General features: G+C 31.1%; 1 protein-coding gene across 2 annotated transcripts in view; it reads right to left on the reverse strand.

Annotated features, from left to right (window-relative positions):
• Positions 1-14,158, reverse strand: part of LOC112595165 (adenylate cyclase type 3) — a 104,664-nt gene extending 90,506 nt beyond the window's left edge. Inside the window, exons 1-2 of one of the 2 annotated variants that reach the window (XM_025340273.1) lie at positions 13,970-14,158; positions 12,976-13,795 (exon numbers count right to left, since the gene is read on the reverse strand). In XM_025340273.1, the coding sequence (XP_025196058.1) occupies positions 12,976-13,470 (495 nt within the window). In that variant the 5' untranslated portion in view covers positions 13,471-13,795; positions 13,970-14,158. Of the gene's footprint in view, positions 1-12,975 lie in introns of both variants that reach the window. The other variant, XM_025340274.1, reaches the window with a different exon arrangement.
• Positions 14,159-14,460: the final 302 nt, after the last annotated feature.

A 14,460-nucleotide genomic window follows, 5' to 3' on the forward strand; every position in this document is an offset into this window, starting at 1 on the left:
CCTCGTTTCGGGATCACAAATACGCGCGTCACGCTGCAGGTTATGAATTTACAGAATTTCGTGACCGACGCGGTCTTGCGGTTTTCGAAAACGAAAAAAATAAATAAATACGACAGATGGTTTTTATTTAATGACGTTAAACGTAGGTATCAGTATATATACATTATACATATATACGTACTATACGGCAGTGACGTTATTATTTTTCCACCCGCGTCCGAAAAGCTTTATGGACTTACTGTGCACAAAAAACGTCTGTTTATTTAAACGAAATAACTGCGCACCTAAATCATTGTGATATGGTAGGTACCTATCTGTTTTACTCGCACATATATAAAATAGTTTATTTTTGTTCTTTTGTTTTTGTCGTCGAAGCAGGTAATTATACACACACACACACACACACACATAAAAGTGTTTGACACGACGAGATTTATACGAAACGCGCGCCAAAGCGCTTAGGCGATTTCCAATTATATAGAGCACGTTTCGTGCAAAGGTCCCTTTTTACTTTCAAACGAAAAACACGAGAGTTCATAGGCTAACGAAATCAAACATAATTACACTGATCACATTAAATTTTCATTTACACTCCACGTAAATACGTATATAAACGTTCGTACAGTGTTATCCATTACTTTAATGCGTGATACATGTTTCAAAATGATTTATGTCGATGAAGCTACACCGACATTTCAGTTTGTAGGTATATGTATACCCGCGTACGATAATATGATAACAATATAATGTTCTCTCTGGACGACGTAATTATTATGCGACTCACGAGAATAAACTAGTATTTGTTGATCCACCGATCGTATAAAATTCTACTCTCAGAGACAATTTAATAACTCTAAATATGATTGATGTTATAAATAAACCATCTATCAACATTAATCTGGCACTGCTGAAAAATACTACTAAGTATAATATTTTTAGTACACTACGCATTGGTGTTAGATGTTGCAGTGTTAGCTGATTGTCTAAATTTCAGTTTTGTTATCTTTTAAATTCCAAAAAATATTTATGTAACTACTCCCATACATAATATTATTAAATGTTTGTTTTACGGTTATCCGAAGATTTTGATATTATTGAGTTATAGAAAGGATTAACATAAGTATATCGATGTGCGTAGCAGTTATACAATAGTCTTAAAGTATTTTCAAATATTTATTGTTTTTCATCTAGTCAAATTATAACTAAGAAAGATTTTTTCGTAGTAATTTAATTAGAGTCAATCATAAATAATAATAAAAAAAAAAATCCATTACAAATTTTAATCCCGTTTGCAGTTGAACTTTTACCTGTGTACTTTAACGTTGTAATATCTTCTTTACCGGGAATATCTCAAACGGAAGTAAATTCCACGAAAGTATTATTTCCTGACGAGAAAGGAAATAGTTAATTATCGGATAGAATTACTGAATCGTCTCAAAAACATAATAAATTTGATTTTTTTTCTATATTTTAAAATTGTATAAAATAGTTTATATATTTAAATTTTGAGCGAAACAATGAATGTGTTGGTTTTATAATAATGTGTTTTTATTTTATGTTACTACTGCAGATATATTTTATAGTAAAAAAAAAAAAAAATACTTAGCTCTTCAACGACGAGGGTGGTTTTGAGTAACGAATAGAATCTAGTAGGCACTTTAGGTCAAAACTCAAAATTAAAAATTCCTCGTACGTTTTTTAAACACTAGCAAATCGAGAATATTTATTTAATACTCATTTTTAACAAAATTGACTTTATTATTTTAATGTAATTGAAAAAAAAACAGCTGGGTAAGAAAAAAATAAAATTTGTACATGAAATCTTATGAGTTCTATTAGAAATTTAAAAATATTAAAGACACAGAAAAATGTTTTTATATAATCCTTTAAAATTCTATAAAATCAATAAAATTTGAAAAAAAAATGTAGTTAATAGTTAACTTTGAGTTCTACTAGGTGTCCTCAGAATCGTGAATAGCCCTAAACATCTGTATTTTTTCAAAATAGGTTTCGACCACTATAATAATCTATATCTTAATAATATTTTGTATGACCCTCGAGCGTCTCTCATTCATTTGATTCTTCTAATTCTTTTTTGAACAAAGCATACTATCAAGTTTCTATAATAGACTAGAGATTTCTACCTAATACCTATTATACAAATTTCAATTATTACATTAATATTTAATGTACTGAACAGTACAGCTAAATAAAATTAGCTTACACAAAAACTGAATCCTGAAAAAAGAAGTAATTTAACTTTTCTAATGAATAAAATATTTATTGACACAAGTACATCATTAATAAAATAGTATATTAAATAGATAATCATCAAATACTGTCATAATTAATCAATATTTTATTTGTAAGATGATGAATGTATTTATTAAAAAAAAATATTTATAGGATTTATTCGGTTCAAATTAAAAAAGAATTACAGATATTAGTTCCGTAAGTGAATCAATTTATTTATAATGTATTATTTGGCTAAGTATTAGAATAAAAAAAATATTAAATTTCAACTTTAATAAAAATTATTAATAGTAAAAACGAATTTTTTAAAGTAGCCGGAAAATTAGTGTCGTGGAGAGAGAAATAATTGGTCAAGGGCTATAAAAAAAAATTCAGCTGGTCATATATAGTTGACCCATTAGTAACTATATAATGGCTACTTCCTCAAATTTCAATTTTCCAAGAAATAAACAGGTTTCAATAGATTTTAAAAACGTTTTTAGCTATTATAGATATATTCTAGTTGGCTGATAAAAGTACCAATAATTAAAATACTATTTTATTAAAGTTGAATTTGTGACAGTAGGTAATAAATATTTTCAATACGATAAAAGTTAAATTTCTTGTATTCTCGGGATTTAATTTTTTTGCAAGCTAATTTTATTAAATACTGTTCAGTATATTAAATATTAATATAATTGAATTTGTATAGGTAATAGACAGATCTTTCTAGTCTATTATAGAAACCTGATAGGGCGCTCTGTTCAAAAAAGAACCAAAAGAATCATAGGAAAAAGAAGAGATGCGCGATTTCAAATAAATATTACTTAAGTATAGATTATTGTAGTGGTCGAGGCCTATTTTAAAATAATACTGATGTAGGGTTACTCACAACTCCAAGAATACCAAATAGAACTTATTAGTTGTAACTTTTGTTCGATAATTTTTTATATCATATTAATTTGATTGTTAATTACAAATATAATTATTTAAACATTTGTCAAATCATATTTTTAATTTATAATTATGTCTTTATGAATTACATTTTTATAGATCAAAAGTGTTTAAAAAACATAATTTAACATTGCTGTGTACAGTAAACTACGATAATGTAAATTATTATTAATAACTAAAATATATAGCTAATAGTTATTTCATTTTTATTTTATTGTAATCCGTCGAAATATTAACAGTCTGCACCGTGGCCATAAATCTACGCGAATACATTTGCAGGTAGATCCACTTTGATGATTGTATTATTATATTATATATATATATATATATATATATCAGTTATATTCCAGAGTCTTGACTATAGTAAATAAATAGTAAATGATCTTTTATAACAATAAATGTGACAAGATAGATTAAATAAGTCTTGGCGCAATTATTGTAAACATTTTATTGTACATAATGTAAGTGATAATCTTCATAAAACTGGTGGGTGAGTGAGTGCCCGGGTGGTCTTGTATATATATATGTTTAATATTAATTAAATATAAGTCGGATAGTTAATGATAATACCCTGTGAAACTGAAATTGCCATTGACAAAAATAATGTCGTCGATCAATTTGCCAAATAAAATATATATGTATTTAAAAAAACCTTTACTCCAATGAACAAAATAAAAAATATTACCCTGCATAACACACTTATTAACTATTTAAGTGTATAATTATATATTTTTTGTTTCGTATTTTGTATAAAGTAAAAAAAAAAAGCTTTAAAAAAAAGCCAAAAAGTATTTTTTGGACTGGCACTAACTTTTTAGTTATTCATACTTTCATATCTACTTAAGTTTATACCAAAAATAAATAGCACCGCATGAGAATGAGAATTTCTAAAATTATGTTGAATAAATTTGAAGATTCATATCCGGAAAATTGAAAAATATTTATGATCTAAACAACCTTTTTAATATTTCGTATGCAAAAAAACCAAAAACGCATAAAGTACAGTTTTCCTGTGCATATAGAGATTAATATTTTTGACATCCTTTTGAAAATGTACTATGCGCCGCTGCATAATATTTTGATCTAAAATACGTTCAATCAAACTGTCTTTTCGAACCGATATAAACTACTGGCGTATATTTTACTAAAGGTAGGTAAAATGTACACTGAAATAAATACATAATGTAATATTGTATACACACAAAATAATAATGTCTTAGGGGAAAATTCACGCTCGAGGTTTATTGAAATTGAGTGTATATTTAAACGAAAATTCAGTCTTTGAAGTAAGAAAAATCTGTAATATCTACAGGTACACACTCGCTCGCACACTAGGAAACTTGTGCTTTCCAACGTGATACGAAACACTTTAAAACAATATTTTCAGATACTTTAGTCAGTAGGTATATCATGTATAGGTATGTCGATGAGTACCTACTTACCATGCATTATTGCAGTTAAACTTGATCGTTTTAATAAAGAAAAGAAAGTCATCATTGTTTTTTCTACATCAAGATCAAGAGTTGAAAAGTCCATAAAACACGAACAATATACTCAACTACCTACAAAAACAAACCGGCACGAATACAATTAATACGAGCTTATAGACTGCAACAATGTCTTCGATATTATTATTTGTGAGCACCCAAAAGTTATTTGTTTTTATTTTCAATTTCTAAACATTAAACAAGTGTAAAATAAACTATTTTACGAATGATAAACGTTAGTCAAATCGTGACATTATATTCTATTTTATTATTCGTTGGTTATAGATATAGTAAACGTGGCGTTTATGCACAAGTCAAACAGGTACACAGATAAAAAATTCTATGATTCAAAATAATAATATTCTGTTAAAAAATATTGTTAATTATTATTACTGAATATAATATTATATTGATACTCGTTTGTAGCTGCAGCTACTTATTGACCATCTTTTGCTCGTCAAAGCTTAACTATGTTTTCAGCAGTTGATAACTGTGTAGATACATTTCACATTTCAAACTAAGTGAACGGCAAATAATAATTTCGGTTTTATTTTTGTTCCAATTTAGCTTATTTATATGATTTCCCTGTAATTTAATAGACGCCCACCACATGCAGTAGCCCATCGAATTCTTGAATTTCATACTTTCATGAGACAAAGTTTTTTTTTTATACTTAAATTTTTTGTTATCGATAAAAAAATAATTATTGCTCACTTTATCAAACATACCAGGAACTAGGAAGCACTTAAATAATGAAATATGCAAGTTTTTTTCAGTCTATAACACAAATACATGTAATAAAAAGATATTACCAATGATAAACTACTAAATTATGTATGAAATATTATACATAAATTCTCTTTAGTGATTTAATTTGATATAAGTGTTCCATTTAAAAGACTTATTATATTCATTCCGCTAAAATATTTAAGTACCGACCCACGCTGAATTTTCCCTGAGAGTATATGATACAATGCAATTAACATATGTATATTAAATGAGTATCACACTATACGTATATGGGATCGACACTTATAGCTTTAAATTTTACACATTTAGTTTTTAACTGCCTATTTTAACGTTATATAAATTATATTTAATTACCACTTTTGTTTGTACACCATCAGCCAGCTGCTAAAAACGATGTAATTATGCGATAACTATAACGCAAGAAATTTAGATCATTGCCACTGTTATAAATTTAATTTGGCTTGAAATCCTTTAAAAATATTTGACATAAATTGTTGACCTCGTAACTCAAAGTCTTTTTTTCGGAATGGTCTTATAATGTTTGTGTTATTGACAATCCGTAACTGTAGACAGGTATTAAGGATATTAAAGTGGTGGTCTACCGTTTCCTTCCACTTCGCAGTTTTGTAACCGTTCAGATAACTGTCATCTACACTTACAAATGTTTGGTATGTGGTTAGACCGATTTCTTTGATCTTTACCCACATCCAATACTGAAGAAGCTGCGTCCCTTCTCCAGTCCCTTTAGCCGCCTTTTACGACAAGCTGGGATTGCTCTGGGCCTATTTTATCGCCGGATCCAGGCGGCCTATATAAATATTATTGTATAGAAATAATTATTATTCAGTAGAAAAATGTCAAACTCAATTATTATACATGAAATCGTAATATGATTGAGAAAAATTTTGAATATTACCCGGGGCTACTAATAAATAACAATATATCTATATATATATATATATATACATATATATACCATTTTTATGAAAATTGTAATTATAAATAATCAAAAATAATTTTAGTATAATATTTTAATATTCAACGAATTCAATAAAATTAAGTGTTTATAATATCAGTCAAAGTTTTAAAATGTTTCGACAATTTAACTCATGTATATGTATATTATAACTACCTTCTTCCATTAATAATAAAATGCTATATCTTAAGAATTAATTTTGAAACTTAGAAATTTTAGGAATACCGCTTGGAAATATACGAATAATTTAATAAGACGTCTGAATATTTATCTCCAACTTATAAACTTATAACTGAACTGTATGCATATTTAATAAGAGTATTGAAAATAAATCAAACTTAAATACACGATTGTTGGCTATATATAATAAATATAACGGATATTATAATACAGTTAAACAATACTAAACACATAATAAATATTGCTTGATATTGTTAATAATTTTACTTGAATTAATATTTTGATGGATTTAATAATATTTTAATATATTTTATTGTGCATAGGCAGTAATCAATGTTTATTGATTTTAAATCGTTAAAAAAATATATTATTAATTTATTTTAAAATAAAATTATTGTACCTTCATGTTAAACCTATATTTATTTCAATGTTTATTTAAATAACTAAGTGAAATTAATATGTAAAATATATTTTGTAGATGGAATTTTGAAAATTATTTCATCTATTATTATACAAAAACTTTTAGTAAAATTACAATAAAGCTAGTTATTCTATTCCCCTGCTGAATTCTATAATAGTCTGTTAATGAATCGACTATGGAGTTCAATGTCACACGAATGTTGCAGTGAAGTTTTACGTCTATCATGACTAAATAAAATACTTGACTTTTGCCAAAATATTAAAAAATTATAAGCCTGTAAATTAAGTTGGGCTTTATTTATTTATTTTTAACTTTTATTATGTATGTCAGACATTTTAAAAATATCATAATAATAGTTTTTATTAAAATCAAATGATATTACAAAATAAAAATTGGTTAAGTTCCTCTACTTTATAATAGTTTTCAAGCTTATCTCATCATTGAGGTCATAACAATATAGATATAATACATTTTAATTTAGTATATTAAATCATTATGTACGGAAAATGATACGAAAATTTTAATTATCTCAATATTATTTCATACGACATTGTCGACATTAGTAACTGTTATTAACTATAAGTATACTGTACAAGTCAGCAAATAACGACGACGGAGTGTTGAACGATTGAGTATGTTATAAAACATAAATAGCTTAAATTTAATCTAAATATTTTGAAAATGACAACACATTTACAGAAAATAGTAATTTACGTGATGGTGAAAAGTTTCAAGTGCTGTGAATAATATTTTTTAAATTATATTAAAATAACTATACTTGTTAATTTTTAACTCAATATTTTGAAATTTTGAATTATTGTTTCAATAACTGTTTATAATTTCATAAAATCATCTATTTTCTAATGTACCTGCATCTTCAGATTTTGAACACAAAATATAACATTATTTTTTACAGAAATAACTATAATACAGCGTCTATATGGGTACACATATATTATTTTGATATATTTAATTGAGTTCATTATTATGTAGATTTTTTTTTTTTCGTAAACGAATTATTATGTTCGTAATTTAACAGTGTTAGTTTTAACGAAAAAAAAATGTTTTTTTTCTTAATATACCCATTGAATGATCAAACATTATATCTCCTAACATGATTATTATCGTTTAGTTGTACTTTTTTTTTTTTTTAATTCGATATAAAAATATTTATTGGAGTGCTATTATTAGTATTTTAACACCTGGGACAACTATAAAATGTACGTGACGCTACAATTCGGTGATAGAAAACATTAATTTTATCTTGAAAAGTAATGGAAAACGATAATAAAGTTTTGTTTTTTACACACTTTTATTTTAAAAACTTTTTAATACCGTATGCCAAGGAATTCTTTCTGCATACGTGAAGGTACAGTAAATAGTAATGACATTGGAGCTGTTCAAAAGAAGTATTTAATAATGGCGTAGTGTTTGCATTCTATCTAGGACGTACAAACGTGCGAAAACTTTGTCAATTCGAAAATTGTTTTATTTGGTTTTAAAGCTATTTGCACATTTTTATTTAAGTCTAGAAACCTATGCTTTTGGCCTTTGGGGTAATTCCTCGTTGACATTTAAGAAAAAACAGTTGTTTTAGTGTTTTTACACTCAGTAATGTCGTTCACGTACAGTATACTAGTCACGAAGTTAACAACTAATAAACCGATAGATTAAATTAGTGAAATATTAATGGAAACAGTTATAATTTTAATAATGCGTAGGTTTCCAATATTTTTCATTAAAACTTCGAATATTCTGTGTGCGAAGAATAACAATTAAATATATACCTACAGTGTGTAAATGAAGGTTTTAGGAAACCTTCAATTTATCTGTAAATATAATTATATCTACGTGTATCGAAATAATTATATTATAATATCATACCTTAGGAAAAAAGTTATTTGTTCAATCAGAAAAGAGAATTACTCTAAAAACAGATCTCAGTTGTTAAGAATATTCTGACATAAATCAGCCGTCTACTATTAACCATAAATATATTTCAAACACTCATAAAGCTTTAACCAGTCGTAAAAAGGTCTTCACATTTTTAAGCAGTCCACTAATTCAAGAAAATAATATATTTCTGGATTTTCCAAAGGATATTTTCTAGTTGTTGATTTGTACAATATATGAACACTTCAAAGAATATCACGAAAACGTTTAATGTCTAGGTTTGGATGAATGTTCCGATTCTATTAAGTTAAAATTGAAAAATATTAAGCAATAGGTTGGATCGAGAAATATTTAGGTTACTATTAACCGAAACTTAATAATGAATTACTTTTTATTTAGAAAAGAGTAATTATTACAAACATAATGAGTTAATTTATTTTTCAATGTTTTCCGCTACTAAGCAGTTAGGAAAGCAAAAATAGAGATCATCAGATAAAAAAAGGTCGGCCCAATAATATTTTATTTTTATTTAATTTGATTTAATTTGGGGAAGAGATGCGTGTCATCTTCGCCCCTCCCCTCGAATCTGCCCCTGTTAGGTAATTATTTTTTATTATTATATAGTCGTGATAAGTTCATTTTTACATATTATAAATCCCATAAATTTAAATACAATTTATAGTTTTATAGAAAAATAATGAATAATACGTGGAAATATGCATTATTTATAATGTTTTATACTAAATTGTAGATACTGTAGACTGTGTAAATGCATAAACACTACTAGGTATCTACTTTTATATAAATATCAATATACAAAATAATTACCTATCTTTCCCAGCCTTTCCTACTAGTACATAAATATGTAAAAATTATGATTGTAATAAATCATCGTAATCAAATTGACTTTTTTTTTTATTTTGTTACATAAGTAAAATATTATTATGTTACACTGAAACAATCAGCAAATTAGTTGATTTCGTAATTAATGCATGTAAATAACAATATTGATTTTCCCTGTGTTTAAGATGATTGACAGTTTATATATGTCTACGGAGAATTTCAACATAATATATTTGGTAGGTAGTATTAGCTTAACTGTCTAAATCAACTAAAGTGTAATCAAAATGATCAAAACATAATTAAAACACGCCGGCGTTCGCGAGTTTTGCATTTCTCAAATATTCTTTGTGCGAAGTTTAACAATTAAATGTTGGTACCTGTAGTGTGTAAAGGAAGGTTTAGAATGCCTTTCATTTTTCTTGTGAATATTTTAATATACCTACGTGTCCTATGTATATTACTGTAATAACGTCCTTGGATCTTTTTAACATAATTTAATTCGCTAAAAATGGTGTATTTTGTACAATAAATTAGTAAATGGCTATTGTTATATAGGTACGGTTTTTGACGGTTGCATGTCACTCATAGTGTAATTCTCAACAAAATAGTGGACTACTAAACTTTTCAGAAATTAGTATGCGCCAGCGTGTTTTGGAAAAAATTAAAACTATTAAAAAACTTCACAAAAAGGTTTGATTTAAAAAAAAAAAAAAAAACTTGCAAATCCTCGAAAATAAAGATTAATTGAATAGGGTTAAATTTCCGAACGAAAAAAAAAAAACTTCGACTTTTGACCATATTCGAATTTTTTTACCGTAGGTAATCCTATGTAAATATAAGGAAGGCATAAAATATTTAATCCTGTAATATTATGCGTTGATATTGCGAGAAGTTTAAATAATGATTGGGTAAAAAATATATTATTGATTTTGTTTTGACACGGGTGTTCCATAGCTGTTTGTTATTATTAGCGGTATTAATAGCGCATACAAATCAACTGTTGAAGTGTATAATATTACCAAAAATATATAAATATGCAATAATTTGGAAACGGGAAACTTTATACGTGCAATTTAATGTACCTACCCCCCCCCCCCCCCCAATAATTGCGGATTAATAATTAAATACACACTTGAACTTTATGTATAGTTGTAAAAGTTCTTAGTTGTATACATGTCATGATATAAATGTCATTTACAATTTTCGAGTATAATATGAGCACGCGCGCGTTTGCATACGCGTGTGTGTTACCGACTGGCGATGAGACGGGTATCAATGGGTTTTAAAGTTAAGTTGAATAACTGCCAACTAATGGCACGTAGTCGGAGACGTGTATTCGAAAGCGGAAACAGAAAGCTGCAACAAAAGAAAAAACCTCTGGCGGTGGTTAAGTTCCTTCGCCAGAATCTATTTCTTTTGGAACAACACGCGTTGAATTGCATTAATGAATGGAGTGTTTAGACGGAAAACCTTCTGGGTAGCTTTTACAAATTGTCGTATCCATGACATTTTTTTACGTTTAGTAAAATATTCATGAGCAGTGGCGAAGCGTCGTAGGAGACAAAGAGACAATATCTACTCACTTAAAAAGCGACAAAATAATTTTGTTGTTATTGTGTACATTTAGATAAAATATTTATTGTTTTAGAAAGTTCTACGTAACTACCGGGTACTTATAATGATGTTATTATATGAACTTAAAATTCTTCGGTACCTATTATAAGTTTAATATTACCTATCTAAATATAGTCAAGTGTAATCATCTAAAAATGATAAAAACATAATTAATATTAAGTGTATCGGCATTCGCGAGGTCTACGAAACACTTGAAATAAACATTATTTTTATTTGTTAATTTATTTTTTTTTTGTTGTTGGCAGGGTTGCTTAAAAATGCATATAGATGTTAATTTTTTTTTTTTTTTGACACTGTTTAAATATTTCAGTATATATATATATATTGTTCAACCACACCCACGAATAATGGAAATGATATTTTATATTTTTAGTAGTTATTTTTTTTTTTTTTTTTAGATAGAACCATACATATCTTTAATATATAATTTTATATCAATAAAATACTATACGAGTTTAATGCTCGAATACACATTATATACGTGTAAGATATATATTATATCGAATTGAAAATACATTAATAGTATAGTTAAACAATTTGGGGCAATTTGCTTTCATTCAAATCGTTCGCGTAGTCCTATATGTAATACGCATATATAATATATATATATATATATGTATGTATATTTAAACATGTCATGTTCAAATTGAATTCCATTTTCGTGGTTCCTTTGAGAGCTCGGTCTGTGTAGTATTTTGGTGTCTACACACAGGTAATACGTATATTATTATTATTATAATTACTATTGCTTAATTTTTTTTTTTTTTACGCGCACGTGTATAAACAAGTAGGTAGCAAATAGATTCCAATTCATTACCATCTATTGTTTGAATTTCGTGAAATATATAGTAAACTGAAACTCGATAAAACAAAAACAAAAAAAAAAAACTCATCGTTTTCATTTCGTCGGAACAATAATAGTAATAATATGTAATAATATTCACGTACGTCCGGATATTGTTTTGGATTTCATTTGATATCGTTTTATTGCGCTCGTACGACATTTACATAATAATAATAATGAATTGCCGTCAAATAGGGTTCGAATTCTCGAATATACCGACCTGTACGTACATATAAATAACCGTTCGAAACACGCGGTCGTCAGATCTCGTCTCAGAAGTTCTTTCGCGCGCGTCCTCATTACGATGCGATAACACGCAACAAAATTACATTTATAGCATTATAACTTTTTGATATCTGAACGATGTGTAATGATGTACCTATAGTAGAGCGGACGTCATACGCAAAATATAAGCAGGCACGGGACTTTGATGAGTACACTGTTTTTCCGTGGAATTTCATCAGGCACATGCACAAATCAAGATGTATAGATACGTGCTCGAGAAATTCTGAGACTGGTCCGATTGCACGGGAATCGTCGCAGCCGATTCGCCCCGCGACCGTGACGGGCGGGCGGGCGCGTCTTCGTCGGTCGCGCACGACATTCGGTCGCGTGCGACCCGCCGACAGACGGATGGGCGCGCGAGAAAAAAACACGTTACGCGCGCGGGTCGGTCGTTGTCGTCACTACTGACTACTGTCATTGTCATTGTCATTGTCATTAATCGCTATCACCGCTATCGGCGCGGACGGTGTGTTACCTGTCTGGCGAGGTACGCGTGTTGGCGGCCCAGCAGGGCCATGGTGAGCACGTACGTGGCGCACGTGGTGGCGCTCAGGGCCACGCACAGGGCCAGCGTGAGCGGCAGCGACACGTAGGCCAGGTAATCGTAGAGCAGTATCCATCCGAGCAGGTCGGCGCCCTCGGCCGCGTTGGCCACCATGTGGAACACGACCTGGACGTCGGCCGTGAGCCAGGCCAGGTGGGCCACGGCGGTCCAGTACCGGCGCCGGCCGCCGGCCAGCCGGCACCAGAGCAGCGTGACCACGTTGGCGGCCAGCAGGCACCACGTCCACGGCGACCGGGCGTCGTACACGGACAGGCAGTACACGTCGAACAGCACGGACGCGGACACGTAGCACGCGAACGCCGCGCGCTTCTGCTTCGCGTTGTAGCTCTGGTACAGGCTCTCCGTGGCCCTGTCCGCGAACCGCCCGGCGGCCGGCGTAGTCGGCTTCGGCGAGGATTCCATCATCGGTCCGTCCGTTTTCCGCGCGCGTTCGGGACGCGGTGTAATTACGATTTATTCGAGCCGGGGGACGAGGGTGTCCGCAGACGACGTGACGACGGCTACGACGACGGTATAGAGTTACTTACAGCGTAGTGACGAGACGAGTGTGAAAACGAATAAAAAAAAAAAAAAAAAAAAATCAGAAACGGTCCGTCAACACGTCGCGTGCGTGTACGACCGCGACTGCGATAATGATATAGAATAGAGTCGTCACCGCGATAATAACGACTACGACGGTGATGATGATGATGATGATGACGGTACGATCGTTATGGTCGTCATCGCCTGTCTGATTTAAATACGTCGATTACGACAAAATAATAATAATAATAATAATAATAATAATATTAATATTAATAATATGTGATTATTATTGTAAACCGATCGTTTAATTTTTTTTTTATTGCGATAAAAAAACGTGCGAGATGCGGCACGACAAATAAGACATAATACGTATTATTACCTATTATTATTATTATTATTATTGTCGCACGACACCACGGACGCGGTTACCGGCGCGTGTTGTGGGCCCCTTCCCCCCGACTGTAGCGCGAACGCGTGCGTGGACCTGAGCTTGGAGCCGACCGATAGACGACCGACACACTCGTCGCGCCCGGTGCCACTGACGGACGAGACGCTACCGTCGTCGTCGTGCTTTCCGCCGCCGCCGCCGCCGTAGTCGTCGTAGTAGTCGTCGTCGTCGTCGGCAGCGGTGATCGTCGCGGTCGCGGTCGACGTCGTCCGCGTACAATCGCGGCGGTAGTCACACGGTCCGAGTCCGCGCGCGCGCGTTGGCCGCGCCGCCGCCGCGAGCGCGTTCTGTGCCGTCGCGGTGCGTGTGTGCACCGGTGTCGCGGCGGTGTGGCGGCACCGCCGCCCGCCGTCCCGCCCGACGCCGCACCGTCGGTTGCTGCTGCCGCTGCCGCATAACGAGCTCTCCCTCGCCCGACGACG

The sequence above is a fragment of the Melanaphis sacchari genome, unplaced genomic scaffold (genome assembly GCF_002803265.2).
Source record: "Melanaphis sacchari strain LSU unplaced genomic scaffold, SCAv2.0 Contig25_pilon_pilon, whole genome shotgun sequence".
In the NCBI taxonomy this organism is placed as follows: domain Eukaryota; kingdom Metazoa; phylum Arthropoda; class Insecta; order Hemiptera; family Aphididae; genus Melanaphis; species Melanaphis sacchari.